This window comes from Lineus longissimus, chromosome 2 (genome assembly GCF_910592395.1).
Source record: "Lineus longissimus chromosome 2, tnLinLong1.2, whole genome shotgun sequence".
Lineage (NCBI taxonomy): Eukaryota > Metazoa > Nemertea > Pilidiophora > Heteronemertea > Lineidae > Lineus > Lineus longissimus.
Genome location: NC_088309.1, coordinates 25,455,364 through 25,469,453, shown reverse-complemented (window position 1 = coordinate 25,469,453; position 14,090 = coordinate 25,455,364). Strand labels below are relative to the sequence as shown.

The window sequence follows — 14,090 nt, the reverse complement described above, 5'->3', positions numbered from 1 at the left end:
AACCAGTCTCCATAAAGCAAGATGGCCGCATTTGATAGAAATTCTCGGTATAAATCTTACAAATTATCTCAACATTTGAATTATGTCAAACCTTAATTCGTTGTCAGCAAGCAAGTGTTTCTTGTTCTGAAGCGGTTCAATACATTTGCTGGTGAATAGAGTGCAATGATTTATGTAAAATGACCTTTAACTTTTCACAATTTTTCCTATTTCCTCAACTCCTCAAGTTAGTTGGCGCTCAAGTGTCAATAGGCCTAGGCAGTGCACTGCTACTGGCACTACGCAATGGCAATGCACTAGCCTACCACTACTTTCTACTATACTATAGTCACTACTGAATTTATGTGTCAGGTTTGTTGGTCCGACCCTAGGTGGACCAGCATATCTGTAAAAGGGCCTTTGCGGTCCTGTCTCATTCTTGGCTACCCACTGTCATCTGATAATTCATTTTTTACAGGATTCATGTGGCGACATGGAATGTCGCGGAACAGGGACCACCGATTAACTTCGACTCATGGCTGGGATTAACCGGGGAGACCGCACCGGAGCTTATGGCTGTCGGGTGAGTATATCCTGTTAACTTGTAGGCGCTTTAAATCATAAGAGTAAGGCTTATCCAAATCTGTTTTTGAATAACAATACATGCATGTAGATTTCATTTTGGCATTCCTCTTATCTCTAATAAAGTCAGCAAATATTGGACTTCATTTGTGTTCGAATTTTTGTGATTTTACCCTTTTCATGCTGGTGTTGTTTCATTTTTCAGATTACAGGAAATGGCAGATGAAACCCAGTGGTCAAATAGGATATTATCTTTTCTGACTAGCAAAGGATATGTACGAGTAAGTAGGGTTGACCACCTTTGACTTTTATTGACATTGTGATCTGGGCAATTCACTTTACTTTGGTTGCCACACTTTTACTTTGATGGAAAATTGGCAGTCTGTGAAACTCGTGCACTTTATGGGAAACAAAAGATCAAAACAGGTAAGAAACAGGAATAGCTTGGGATAGACTCCTCCTTCCAGGGTAACGACAGAGTCAACAGGTACCCCAGTTGATGTCCAACCTTATTAGAGACTTGCAACAAAATGCTGCCAAGAGCGATTACTGCTGTTTCAAACTGCTTCAGGGCGAAAGCCATTTTGGGCATTCTTTGTTGAAACCATGTGCACTGTATGCAATCAATCATCTTTCATTTCTATTGAATACTACATCTAGTCCCAAGAATTGATAAAGACTAGTCTTTATTGATTCTTTGTTGTATATAATACATTACAAAACAGATAACGTGATACACAAGTATATTATGATGCTATTTTCATAATCCAGATTAAAACAAGAACTCTAGGATGGCTGCTGACACAAGTTTTTGTCAAGAGGACAAAACTGCTCGATGTTTCAAATGTAGAATCAGAAAGTACCAAGACAGGATTTGGTGGTTTAATTGTAAGTTAAGTATTTTAATCTCAAAAGTGTTAGACTTGGCACTTGAGCTAAATTTGGGGCTGGATAGTTTCACAAGCAACTTAATTTTGTTGAAAGACCAAACGGAGAGAACGTGCTGAATATGCCATGTACTTTTAATCAAATCTATTTTTGTTGTTTAATGTTTTTGATAGTAAACAAAAACAAAATTTGATGGGCATCACCAGATTCTCCATGTGTAACAAGGATACAGTTGAAATATTGCCTCAAGTCCAATACCTGTTTAAATCGAGTGTCAAATTGCTCTTTAATTGATTTGTCTTCAGGCTAATAAAGGAGGTGTCAGTATCAGACTTGACTACTGTGGTGTCAACTTGATCTTTGTCAACTGCCATCTCACTGCCCATGACCCCAAGGTTAAAGAGAGAATTGAGGTAAGGCTAAGAAAGGAGTGTCTATGTGTATTATGTAAAGGACTGATTGATGACAGAGTCTTTGCATTTGAGGGAAAAGTGTGTTCATACTAACTGAATGTGCATGGCTTAGCCTTAACTGCAGACTGAATGCTCAGCTGTTGTTAGCCACTGCCTCCAGCATGTACGTGTAGATTTGTGATATAGTTTCCCCAATTCATTTCCTTCAGGACTACATGGATATACTTGATGCTCAGAAATTTCGGGACTCTGATGTGGACTTCATTCTTGATCATGAGTAAGTTTTAAAATTCCTCTTTTGCTTGCTGTGTTTTTGCTTGGTGATGGGGCTCATACCACTCCTCTCTTAATGGAGGAAATAAATCAAACTATCAAGAAAAAGTACCGGTTGTGGAGGAAGTTTAAGTCTTCAGGACTTTATTTTCTTTCCATCTTTTACAGTTATGTTTTCTGGATGGGAGATTTAAATTTCCGTATCGATGACTTGGACAAGACTGAGATTGAACATAGAGTAAAGAAAGGAGAGCTTCAAACTATGTGGCCTCATGACCAGGTAGGGTAATTTTTTCTCGTAGTCTCTCAGTTTTTCACTGAACTCTTCGTCCAGACAAATTCATTTCTCCAATTTTGCACTGAGACGAGAAAGTAATTATCCAGACAAATTCATGGAGATTGTTATATTAGCAAGCATCCCATAACGGCAAATTATCTCAAGAATGAGTTGTTTTGCTTCACACCTGCCTTGTCTGAGCTCTCGACCGCACTCTAGCAATTCTGTCTCCATGAGGGTCTGCTGTAGCAACTGTCAACTGCACTGGTCGTGGAATAGACACTGTTACACTAGGCCTAGTAGGCACAAGGGCAATTTATCGTAATCAATTTATGATAAAATTTGGATAAAATGGAGAACTCTTTGTTACAGCTCAACAAAAGTAGAAAAGAAGAAATCATCTTTGTTGACTTTGAGGAAGGCCCACTAAATTTTGATCCAACATATAAATACGATATAGGAACAGATGACTATGACTCAAGGTAAAAAATTCTTTCTTTTTCTTTGTTAGTAGAATAGGCATTTTTCATGATTTTGGTGATGGTTGGACCGCAGTAACTCTCACAAATTCTTTCTCTTTCAGTGAAAAACAACGAAAACCTGCCTGGACTGACCGAATCTTGTGGATGACACATGAAGATTCCTTTAAAGATGTTACTCTCTCTGCCCAACAACTTTATTATAGAAATTATCAAGAATACAAAAACAGCGATCATAAGCCTGTCAGTGCTGGCTTTGAAATTAAGGTTAGGCAGCATTTTGTGTTGGCTATAAAGGACTTTTAGTTGGCCTCATCATAGTACATGAGACGTAAGACTCTAGGCATGTGTTTTTGCTATCCACGCCTTACACTACCCAGGTGTAAAAGTGGGCACCGGTCGGAAATGCTCAGGTTATAGTCAAGTGCCGATTGAGCAGCTCATCTGAGTTCAACTGATTGGTTTCAGGATAGAACAGGTTTAAAGTGTAAAGTCTGAGGACAACTACCAACATTGTTGATATCACACTTTTCTAGAACCCAAAACTTAAACTTCTGGCTATGTTTCTTTACTTTTATTCACATTTCTTGTAGGTATTGAATGAGAGTCCCTCAATGCCAGTCCAGTTCACCACTGTGTGTGATTGGAAGCCTGGCCAGGATAACGAAGCAAACTATTCTGTTAGTGGTGACTTGGAGGTTTCAACATGGGATTGGATAGGCTTATATCGAGTAAGTTCAGGTCAGGTCAGAATCCAAGGTTTTCAACGACCAGCTTAGTTTGGCATGGCAAACACAATTCCTAAACTCTGTGGTGATTGTAAGTTAAGGAGCTTAAAAATCACTCCCATTAGAGTGGTAAGCTGCTCAGAAGTGGCAAGTAGACATTGATATCTGACAAGAAGATGAGGTTCTCCAACCCAGTGCCGGGTTGGTTCCTCTTTGTCGTCATGTTCCCCAGGAATCTAGAGCTCAAATATCAATTATCCCCCAGAGACGGATGGCCAAGACCTTGTCAGTTACTCACATACTCTTAACTTACAGAGTGACTTCAAGCACCCAGAGGATCACCTGACCTATGAGTGGGCAAAACCACAGGAGAAAAATGACGAGTCCGAGATAAAGTTTGGTGGCAGCTACACAGCAAAGCTTACTGGGAGATTTGTCTTGGCCTATTTCAATCGGAAGAAGAACTATTTGGTCGGTTATAGCAATGAATTTGATGTAAGTATCATTTGTTCATTTGTTGTGAGTCAAATACAGTAGAACCTCTCTATTAAGGACACCCTCGGGACTGACAAGTGCTGTCCTTGATAGAGAGGTGTCCTGATTAGAGAGGTCAAATTGAATGGAAACAACCAATTTGGGACCAAAACTAGTGTCCTTAATAGAGAGGGTGTCCTTAATAGAGAGGTGTCCGTTAAGGGAGGTTCTACTGACTACTGTATATGTTTGATATTTTGAGAACTTGCAATGTGTATTGTAGGTGGTGGTAGCACAGTCGCATCAATCTAGACACCGTTGAAATGTAGTAAGTTGGCTCTTTCCAGATTGGACTGCTTGACAGGAATATCTGAAGCCTGATGGCTTGCAAGATATCAGACTGTGAGGGCGATTTTAGTCTCTGATTAAACCTTTCAGCTGCACTGCAAGGAGTACATAGGTCTTACTTGGAATTGATCCAGGGCCAGTGGGTAATTTTTGTGACCCACTGCAAGTCTGTTGATGCACTCAGGAAGAATAAAGAGACGTATCAGTATAATAAATCAAACATGCTTACATTGCAGATCTGAGAGTGAGGTGGCGGCTCTGTGATGTGGAGATAAGAGGGACCAATGTGCTGCTGAATTGTCAAGAAACCGTTTACCTCAGGACATAATACCTGCTGAAGTAGTATAATATTTGAGAGGGGTGATAGAGGGTTATGCCCTAAGCCCATTATGTTCCTAACTCTGGTGCTGGTTTTCTTATAAAGCAGTCAACTGTTGGGATGAACATGCTCATTCATCTCCGATCCCTGTACAATAATAGTTCTTACCAAGAAGATCCTTGAATGACTTTTTTACCAAAACACCAATTACTCTAAGAGAACTTGTTTGTATATCATCTTTTGATTTAGTATTGTCTTGGTAACAATGATAATGCTAAAGTCATGCTTTTAGTGAAAACTCTAGTGTAAATAGTAGCCGGTTAAATGGAGTGAAATACATGTATATGAGCAATTAAATCTAAAATTATATCGGACATTTTATGACCTGCTGTCTGTGAACATAACCTCATGTTATCTCTTAATGATGTACTTTGCTATGAAACTTTGATTTCCGGTTCAACTCAAGAGGATGGGGGGGGGGGAGGGGCTCAAACTTTGTATTGGGAAATTGAAAGAAACGAGTTTGAAGGTGTCCCAAGAAACTTCTACATGTATTCGGATATAACCGAAGCTGTGAGGCGAAAGTTCTTAGAGGACTGAGCGGTGTTGGCTTGAAAATTGTTATCTGTTTCAAATAATCTGAGTCTGTATTTTGTGAGTATCGTTGGCTCCCAATCACAATCGCGATGAAGGGAATTGTTGGGGTTTAGTCTGAAAATCCAGTAGGATCAGGACTGATGTTGGTTGTAAGAAGTCATATCATGCATTTGTATTCGGGTAAATGTAGAATACAATAGGCTAGTGTATCTTTACAGTTATTCCACCTATGCACTCCATGTCTGTGTGATCATAGTTCTTTCTGACATATCAAATCTGACAGAAAACTCTTGATTTTACTGAAATTATATATATTATGATCATGAGAGAGATTATTTTGCAAAGTCTACAACATGTAGATGGTATATACACGTAGTATGAATAATTCCAGATTGATGGTTTTTCTCACCTTGCTTCAAGGATTGTTTTATCATGATCATGGATCGAACTTGATTTGTTAAATTCTAGCTTCAAAATTTCAAATTGATTTATGCTATGGGGGGTATTATATCAGCCTTTCTATTTCAGATGTGTGAGAGGTGGAATTAGAATATGAGCCTAGCTTAGGGAAACAAATACATTACATGTATTTGGTGTCCTCGGTTTTCTGGTCTTTTGTTCTCTTATCAAAAATGTGCTAATATTGTAGATATTCTCCCTTTAAAAGTACATGGTCACATGCAGTATTTATGTATTGATATTCAATGTTATAGGTGATATGTTCTTTATTATGACATGACACAGTATATGTAATGATTATTACAGAGTATTTTTGCACATGAGATTTTGTTCACTTTTATTTAGGGATTTGTATAGAGCTATTTTGTAATTATTGGAGAAGGCATTAAAACTTTACAACTTTTGAAAAATGAGAATGAATTTGTGTCAATTGCTTTGTTATGAACAGAATGATGTTGAAGGGTCCTAGAAATGACTGTTGCCCTGTCATTTCACACTAGTACATCAGTTACAGGGCACTGTTTCTCTCGGGGAAACTTTTGTCGGGAGTGTTTGGAGGCAGAGTTGACGTGTACCTTTTCAGGGCTTGTTAGGAGGTGGATCTTTTTGAAGGACAGTCAAACCAAACCAACAACGCATAGGCAATCGAATGGTTTCTACCATATCATTCTCTGCACTGTGATAGGATGTCTACACAATGCACTGTTGAATCAAGAGCATAAACTCCACTATCCAGCAGTTCCATTTCCATTGAACCAATGGCTTGCCTGGAATAGCACAGTCAGGCAAGCAGTCCAATATTGACAAAATCCAACACAGCTGAACTTGAGGACATTGCCCTCAGTTAACAGATGGGTTGTTATTGCCACCCCTAATTCCTATGTTCAACAAATAAGACCTGACAAGCACAATTTATAGCAGAATTTACAATATTTATTTCACTTATTACATGTATTATTAAACAGTTTTTTATGTCGTGAATGGGAGGGTCAAAGGTTTGAGCCCTATTGTCAGTTATTTCTATTGTGGCCGGTTGCTTTATAGCTGGCATTCAGTAAAATATAGTGTACAATTATCAAACTGCCTTCTCCCCAGGCGTCTGGAATGAGAGATAGGAGTGACACTATAATTAACAAACCTTACTTTCATCAATGTGGGGTATAACTTTAGCCTTAATACTCACTGTCCAAATACCATGATTACTGCTAATACAAGAAGTTTATGGGAAAAAAATATAATCAAAGAAAAATACATCAATGTTAACTAATGAAACTCCCTGGCTTCTTAACCACACTGATCCTACATGTACGTACACAATAGGGCTTACAGGACTTCGACATGGACTCTTCCATGCCCACTTTGTCTATAGCTCTTTTGCAAAGGTAACTGATGGACACAAACAATGAGAGAGAACCCCTTTCACACCTACGAAAAGGCATTTGACCACTCCCGTCGGTGTTCATAGAACCAGTGTAGTGTTTCAACAATGGTTATAGCGTAGCAATTATACACTGCACTAATAAAACAATACATCTATTGGAATAATATAGTACACTTGATAACTTGGAAATAAACAAAAACAAGAATACCTGACAAATATTATATCCATACTGACAATGTCAGAGCAACCAGAACAACTTTTGATCATATGCATATGATTGCATTACATGAAAACTATATTAATGACATTATATTTGCCAGAGGAATCAACAACGAAATCAAAGCATTCTTGCACCACAGACCTACATGTACGTTACATACATGTACATCTATTGGCATTGGTGAGAGTCACCTAATTGTTTTCCATTACCAGAAAAAAACATAATTACCATCTTAGCACATCCAGTACAAAATTTCCATTATACATATAGTACCATTTATCATATATAATTTGTCCATTTTACAAATAAGTACTGAAAACTCTCTTTGACGTGTTTGACATTTGTAAATAGAAGCATGATTTGAAATACAGCAAGTTCAAGGCCGTTAAAAAAAGGGAGCGTAAAAAGACATGACATTACCAAAAATTTATAAGGCCTAGCAAAAGAAAATCTTTGATTTCACAAAATGCTTATACGTGTATATAGCTCATTTTAACCAAAAATTAACCAATCATCTTTTGTCCCAAGTTGCGCATTAAAGTTCCAACATTCATCTGCAGAGTGTACATCAGTCAAGAAGAGTATACATTTTGAAAATACGTACCCAAAAAGAGGAAAACCAACATGGACTGAAGCATTATCCAGGCATGGGGTCCAGTACCAGTTAGAAAAGTCACTGAGAAAATACAGTTGTGCAAATCTCTATATGACGTATGAAAATATTACATTTCACCTTCCTGCCTAAATAGTTGGAAGACTACTGATGGTTTTTGTTCATTATTTTACTCGAAATATATGATATATATTCCACAGTGAAGGCACTGCAGAGTAGACATCTATAGATGTATTACCTCTACAAACTAATATACCACAACAATCCTAAATGTTTATACATCAAAGTTTTTCTGTCTGTTTTTTTATCATGTATTTATAACAATTGTGAAAATACAGAGATTAGACCAATTCTAAAGATCACAGAAAAGAATTAAGAGCACCAGAAACAGAACAAGAAAATTCTCAACTTTGTAACTAAGGAGTTCTTTGAGCATGTTTCTATGGCGGGTTTTATGAGAATAGTGGTTGAAATCAAACAAATTCTTCAAAATCTTTTTTTCTGTTAGAGTTGTTCATATGTCTTCTGGCCACTGGAGCCTTGACCACAGGTGAAGGTAAATCTGAAGCCCTCCTGAAAAAAAATTGAGATCAATGATGCTAAACGATAAACCTAGCTGCATAATTCATACTGAACTGAAACTGAAGCTACAATAGCTGCACAAAATTACTGATAACAGCCCAGCCCTCTGAAGCAACGAGAAAAGTGTAAGAATACACTGTTCCTAGAAGACAGTTCGCTGATCAGGATTCTTGCCAGACTGGTGACATCATAGAGCTCTCCAACTTGCCAGACATAGCCTGAATTAAAACGCTTCTGGTGCCTGACAATAACGAAGGGGTAAACACCAAAAAATAGGCCAAAATTATCCAAAACCAAATGCAACAAGTCACTTATTGTTTTCTTCTTACCTTGATGTTGCTGGGAAGCTCTTCCCAAAATTCAGCATGTGGAACCAGCTGCCGCTGCTCTGCACCCGAACAATAGTTATAAGTTACACCACCTAAGCAATACACCACAACTGCTACTGTAAATCTGAAACGAAACACATTTCAGGGTCTCTTGAGAAAAATACAATTTTGAAGAAATTTTTGCACAGCGACCCAGAAGGATGTGGACATTTACTTCTGAAAAGCCAATAGGTAATAGCAGGATCAAGTACCATGGAAGACTGCTCACCTCAATTCTGCCAAAAACTCGGTTACACACAAGGTTTGAAGCTCATGTGGCAGAACAAGTGAAGTTCCATGACTGACATGACTAAGAGAATTTGTCATAAATCTAAAAAACTATGCGTATGTAATTTCAACTATGCATGTGCAAGACTGAATAGTGAGATGCCTTCACACTGACAGGGCACAGCATTAAAAACAAAGTTATTACTTACAATATGACAAGGACACTTCCAGCGCTAAGGACAGCTATTGCAGCAGCAGGTGTGACTTGGTAGCAAGCCCCAGCATAGCGAACAGTCACATTGTACTTGAAAATAGAAACCAAAAGCAATCATGGTGAGCTCTTTAGCCAACTTTTCGTCTACATCTTTCAGCATCCTTAATGTTTGCCAAATCAAATTCTCTTTCTCTGGCAGAGATATTCAGACCCGAATTGCTCTTTCATTCATTTGATTAACTTGATAGCTTGATTTCTCAAAAGTTCAAGGATATCGAACCATGATATGAACGATCAGGGTTAAAATGGGGGGAACGAGTTCTAGCTACACTGAGAGTCTCCAGTCCTGCCAATTACTAATACAAAGCAAGAGAACTCTATTCCCATAAGTAGGTAAACCTGACTATAGGTGAAGCCTAACTTACTGTGCACGTTCTGTCATTATAAGTAATAATTGGTGTCCCTGGTACTTTTGATGCAACAGGTGAACTTCCAGCTGCTCTCTCCACAGGAATCCAAGGGACGTTTTTGTCGCATAGAAACACATAATAAGAGGCCAGACGACATGTTGTGTTCTGTTTGGTTTTGTGCTCAGCACCCTTTGGGAACAAAGCCCAGAATTCATTTACCGCTAAAATAAAAGAAGGAAAGCTATAAACTGATGTGCTGTGGTTCACAATGTGTATTAAGAAAGCTGATACTGTTGGTATATATAGAGCAAGGCTGCATACTCCATACATGTACTTTCAATTTTACAGTATTCTCATGTAGAGGTGATTCTAGGCGTTTACCTAAGAAGTCCTGAAATACATTCTGATTTACCATTTCATATGCTGTTTCTATGCTTAATTAGAATCAATTTCGTGTACTAAGTATGGCTCTACACTGCACTCTTCTTCTAAAGGCTGCATTGCTTTTTAACTGCATCACTGCATGTCACAAACATGGACATGTTAATTCGTTTATCTTTCAATGAGCCAGACTTACTGAGGTTCACAAATGAACCATTCATCCCGAGACTTGCATAAGCTCCAGACGCCTCTGATTTCTGGCAAACAGCAGCATCTTTACACATTGTGCCAGCTCCAATGTCAGGTAACTTCTTACATAAGCTCATGTAGAATGTACACTTTGTCCCATTTTGACATGGTCCTTTATCTGTGGTGAATTCCCAATAATCAGCTCTGAAGGGAGACATTAAAAGAAGGCTCTAAAGAAACAAGCCAAAAAGTTAAAAGTTAATCTCTGCAGCTACCACTTTAAATAACAGAAAACTGCTGCTTATGTTAACATAGGCTACATCATACTCATAGTACATCTGTACACGCGACACTTATCACTAAGGGTATACAATGTTTCACGACTGATTCTTCTCCGACTTTCACCCTTACCACAATTGATCGTACCTCGTTAGATTCTTAGTATTGTACCCAATAGGTTGACAACTTATTGGTGTCGCGGGTGTGGTCACTTGTCCATCGGTTACCATGAAAACGGCCAGAAATAAAAGAGCAGACGCCCCAACTTTCACATTTGCTGAAGCCGCCGCCATGTTGGTCACCTGAGATTCAAACTGCGCTTGCGCGAGGTTACCGCATATATGAAGGTTCCGTATCCGTTTGTTTGCGCGTTTTGCGATCCTCGATTCGACTGAGCAGATCATACTCCTTGGACTTTCGTAGTGATAGTAGTGTGATGAGGCGGTATCCTACACTATGCTTGAATATTATCGCTGCTTTGGATAATGTAAGAAGATTAGAAGAGCAGATGTGAATACTCTTTAATAATGTTTCATAACAAAAGATATGTCGCGCCAATAGCTTATCTTACTTAGTATCTTTTGCGGTAAAAATTCATCTCTGTCACCCGAAATGTCCAAGGAAACCTGCACTCTGGACGCAGTGGACCGGCTCCGTTCCTCACTCTAAGGAGACCCAGTTAGGATGACGCAATGGACAGCCCAGGGAGTCTGAGGAAACCATGACCACGCCCTAGCCAGGCCCTACCGTATATACAACAGTGTGATCACAAATTAAATAGCTCTGCTAGTAACAATGGCAGTGCAGTGCATGAATGAATCTAGACTGCAACAATCTTGACACACAACGTTTTTCTTTTTGTTTATGTGGGTCTACATGGTCCAATCCCGGCATAACCGAATGGCCTCAGCACAAGGCTTCATATATAACTAGACAGGGGGGGGGGGTGAGGTACGATGCATCTTTATATTAGGGGGGAATCGTTTAAATTGCAAGCAAGGCAATCTGACAATAGTTTGCAATTCCATGAATTCAGAGTCCCTTACAATATGGACAAAACCTTCACGAATCCACTTACTTCTTTAAAGCGCACTGTCTACATGCCGGTGTGACAGCGGATATAGTCCCCCTGGAGTCATAGTCCGGTAGCATTGTATTTGACCAATTAAGCAGCATGATCTATTGTACCGCTAACCCTAACCAAAACATTTAGCAATGCGGGCTATTGTTCCACGGACTATCAGCCCTAGGGCTACTATCCCTTGCACACCGGTAATCAAAACATCTTAGTGGATGTAATGATTGAAAGTAAAAACGTTTCATCGGGTGTAAAGGCGCGCTTCCAAAGTTCATTACATCTGATCTGGTTTGTTACTTTTGTACGAATCGATGTGAGACGACAGAGCTAGCCGAATGAATCAGAATTTTACACGTAATCTTAGTTTTTATTGCATAAAAACACTTATTTTGTGATAATCAAACTCAACGAAAGTATCCAGTTAGAATACATTGAATCCGTGTAAACAAAAGAACAAAATGGTTTGCATTCCATGCATCGTTGTACCGTTTGTTTTGTGGGTTTTCCACCGGTTCATTCGACCTTACATTTCCTGGATGTGGGAACCACTTTTCAAAAAAACCGATTCGGCTGTGACGGCTGCAGGAGATGGAAACACTTCAGAGACAACAACAAATGAAAAGGTGTTTTGAAAAATATGCCTACTTGTATTTTAAGTCAATTACGTCGCTAATATGTAAAGTCAAGGACTTAGTGAGCCCCCCTTTAGGTCGGGGGAGCTCCCCCGAACCCCCCTACGAGCATATGTTAAGTGCAAGCTCTAACAACTACAGCTGTTACAATGGGGGGACACCCCCCAAACCCCCCTCCGTCGACATAGGTTTTTACCAGTGCGTTGGGGGGAAGCTCCCCCCAAACCCCCCCGGGTGGACAGTCAACTAGCCCTTCTGTGTCATACTGCTGGAGGGGGGGTGCGATGGGACCATCCATATAGTTCCTTCCGACACATTTTTGTTTTGGTAATGTAATACATTGTGATTGTCCTTATTCACGGGAATCGGGCGTTTCCAGTAATATACGACACTGAAATGGATTGTCCTCATGCATTCACTTTGGAAACGCATTTTAAAATAGATGTCACGTCCTGTTAATGGGGCACGTCATCATCGCGTACATTTGGGAAAAACTCCCTAACGAGACCGGAGCAGACGGCTGAAAGTAGTTTATTTATTGGCCGCTAGGGTACAGAATGTACGTCGCTCACCCAACGCTCACCCGAAATTTTCACGCAACTATAGCTAAATAGAGCTAGTTCTAGTTTGTGATTCATTTTGATACTTCAGATTTGGGCAGTAGACCAATATAACTTAGTCGTCAGTGTGGTTTTAAGCTGGAAAAACGTATTTATTTTTCTTAAAGTGCCTTTTTTGGACGGGTGTGTGCGATTGTTTTGTTTTTATGTCACGTGACCTCGACCATGTCGACACAAAATTGAAATAAACCACCCTTTTCTGTCATTATTTATGACGGATATTTCTCTAATAAAAATATCAATATAATTGGCCAATTTCTTAGGCATATGTAGCGAATTCCCATGAAGATTTAAATTAGATGTTCTCGTAACCTGTTACAACTGGTCTGATTTATAATTCAGCGCTACAACTGGTCTGATTTATTTATTCAGCGCCATTTTGAAAAACCAAAAAAAATTGTTTGTTGGATATACAATAATTACTCTCTTTATTTCTCTTCATTTACATTATATACTCCCGCACACACGTGTATCTTAAGAGCCCCTCCTAAAGGGGGTCTTATCAGTCTGAAAGTCGGAAAGAGGGATGTGGGCCGGATGGCAATACTACTGTACTTAGGCCTAGGTAGGCCCTTTGTCATGTGCGTCAGATACGCCGCTACCAGTACCACCTAGGGTCAGACAAACAAACCATCTTTACAATAGATCTTCATGGTAGACACCAGACAATGGTTCGAGAGGCATTGTCTGGTGTCATTGACCGTGAAGTTCTAGATGGTTTGTTGGTCCGACCCTAGGAAGTAGGTGGTACCGGCGTGTATCTGGAAAGGGGCCTATTTCACTGTCCCCCACTAAATTGGTGAATTTGGGCGTGCAGCGTGCTGGACGTCGGGTTGGCATATGGCATGCTGTGGTCATAGTGCCATCTTGGTCGAAAATGTAGGCTGAGGGGGAGCAGAGACAGTGCTCCTGGTGACTGGGTGTGATTTAAAGATGACTAACTACTGTAAAAAAGCCCACATGATACCATATGATAAGTCAAGCGTCATTACTCATGGTCTTGTTCCTCTCATTTCAGACCACCATTGGATCTGTGAAAAATGGACATATTGTGTCAAATGGAGAAACAACAGTGACTT

The 14,090-nt window shown here is 39.5% G+C and overlaps 2 protein-coding genes across 3 annotated transcripts; one reads left to right on the top strand and one right to left on the bottom strand.

Annotated features, from left to right (window-relative positions):
* Positions 1 to 7: 7 nt before the first annotated feature.
* On the top strand, positions 8 to 6,226 carry LOC135483239 (phosphatidylinositol 4,5-bisphosphate 5-phosphatase A-like). Of its 2 annotated transcripts, none has more exons than XM_064763908.1 (12): positions 8 to 47; positions 458 to 562; positions 767 to 842; positions 1,333 to 1,449; positions 1,755 to 1,862; positions 2,072 to 2,139; positions 2,304 to 2,415; positions 2,785 to 2,894; positions 2,996 to 3,158; positions 3,485 to 3,622; positions 3,935 to 4,114; positions 4,678 to 6,226. In XM_064763908.1, the coding sequence occupies exons 1-12, from the start codon at positions 22 to 24 to the stop codon at positions 4,681 to 4,683; spliced, it is 1,209 nt and encodes a 402-aa protein (XP_064619978.1). In that variant the 5' UTR covers positions 8 to 21; the 3' UTR covers positions 4,684 to 6,226. The 2 variants fall into 2 exon arrangements, with proteins under 2 accessions (XP_064619978.1, XP_064619979.1); XM_064763909.1 differs by lacking the exon at positions 8 to 47 and adding an exon at positions 156 to 174.
* Positions 6,227 to 6,733: 507 nt separating this feature from the next.
* On the bottom strand, positions 6,734 to 10,979 carry LOC135483237 (uncharacterized). Its single transcript, XM_064763907.1, has 6 exons — positions 10,829 to 10,979; positions 10,410 to 10,606; positions 9,848 to 10,053; positions 9,418 to 9,512; positions 8,942 to 9,065; positions 6,734 to 8,603 (listed from the first exon to the last, which is right to left on the bottom strand). Exons 1-6 carry the CDS (start codon positions 10,972 to 10,974, stop codon positions 8,535 to 8,537), a joined length of 837 nt encoding a protein of 278 aa, XP_064619977.1. The 5' UTR covers positions 10,975 to 10,979; the 3' UTR covers positions 6,734 to 8,534.
* Between the last annotated feature and the right edge of the window lie 3,111 nt (positions 10,980 to 14,090).

Excerpts from the sequence above, each read along its gene's own strand:
- LOC135483239 (XM_064763908.1), top strand. The coding sequence starts at position 22 with ATGGCCGCATTTGATAGAAATTCTCG. Across the intron at positions 48-457 it reads GCATTTGATAGAAATTCTCG|GATTCATGTGGCGACATGGA; the intron begins GTATAAATCTTA and ends CATTTTTTACAG. Across the intron at positions 1,863-2,071 it reads AGGTTAAAGAGAGAATTGAG|GACTACATGGATATACTTGA; the intron begins GTAAGGCTAAGA and ends CATTTCCTTCAG.
- LOC135483237 (XM_064763907.1), bottom strand. The coding sequence starts at position 10,974 with ATGGCGGCGGCTTCAGCAAATGTGAAAGTTGGGGCGTCTGCTCTTTTA. Across the intron at positions 9,513-9,847 it reads ATAATGACAGAACGTGCACA|TACAATGTGACTGTTCGCTA; the intron begins GTAAGTTAGGCT and ends TCTATTTTCAAG. Across the intron at positions 8,604-8,941 it reads AGCTTCCCAGCAACATCAAG|GAGGGCTTCAGATTTACCTT; the intron begins GTAAGAAGAAAA and ends ATTTTTTTTCAG.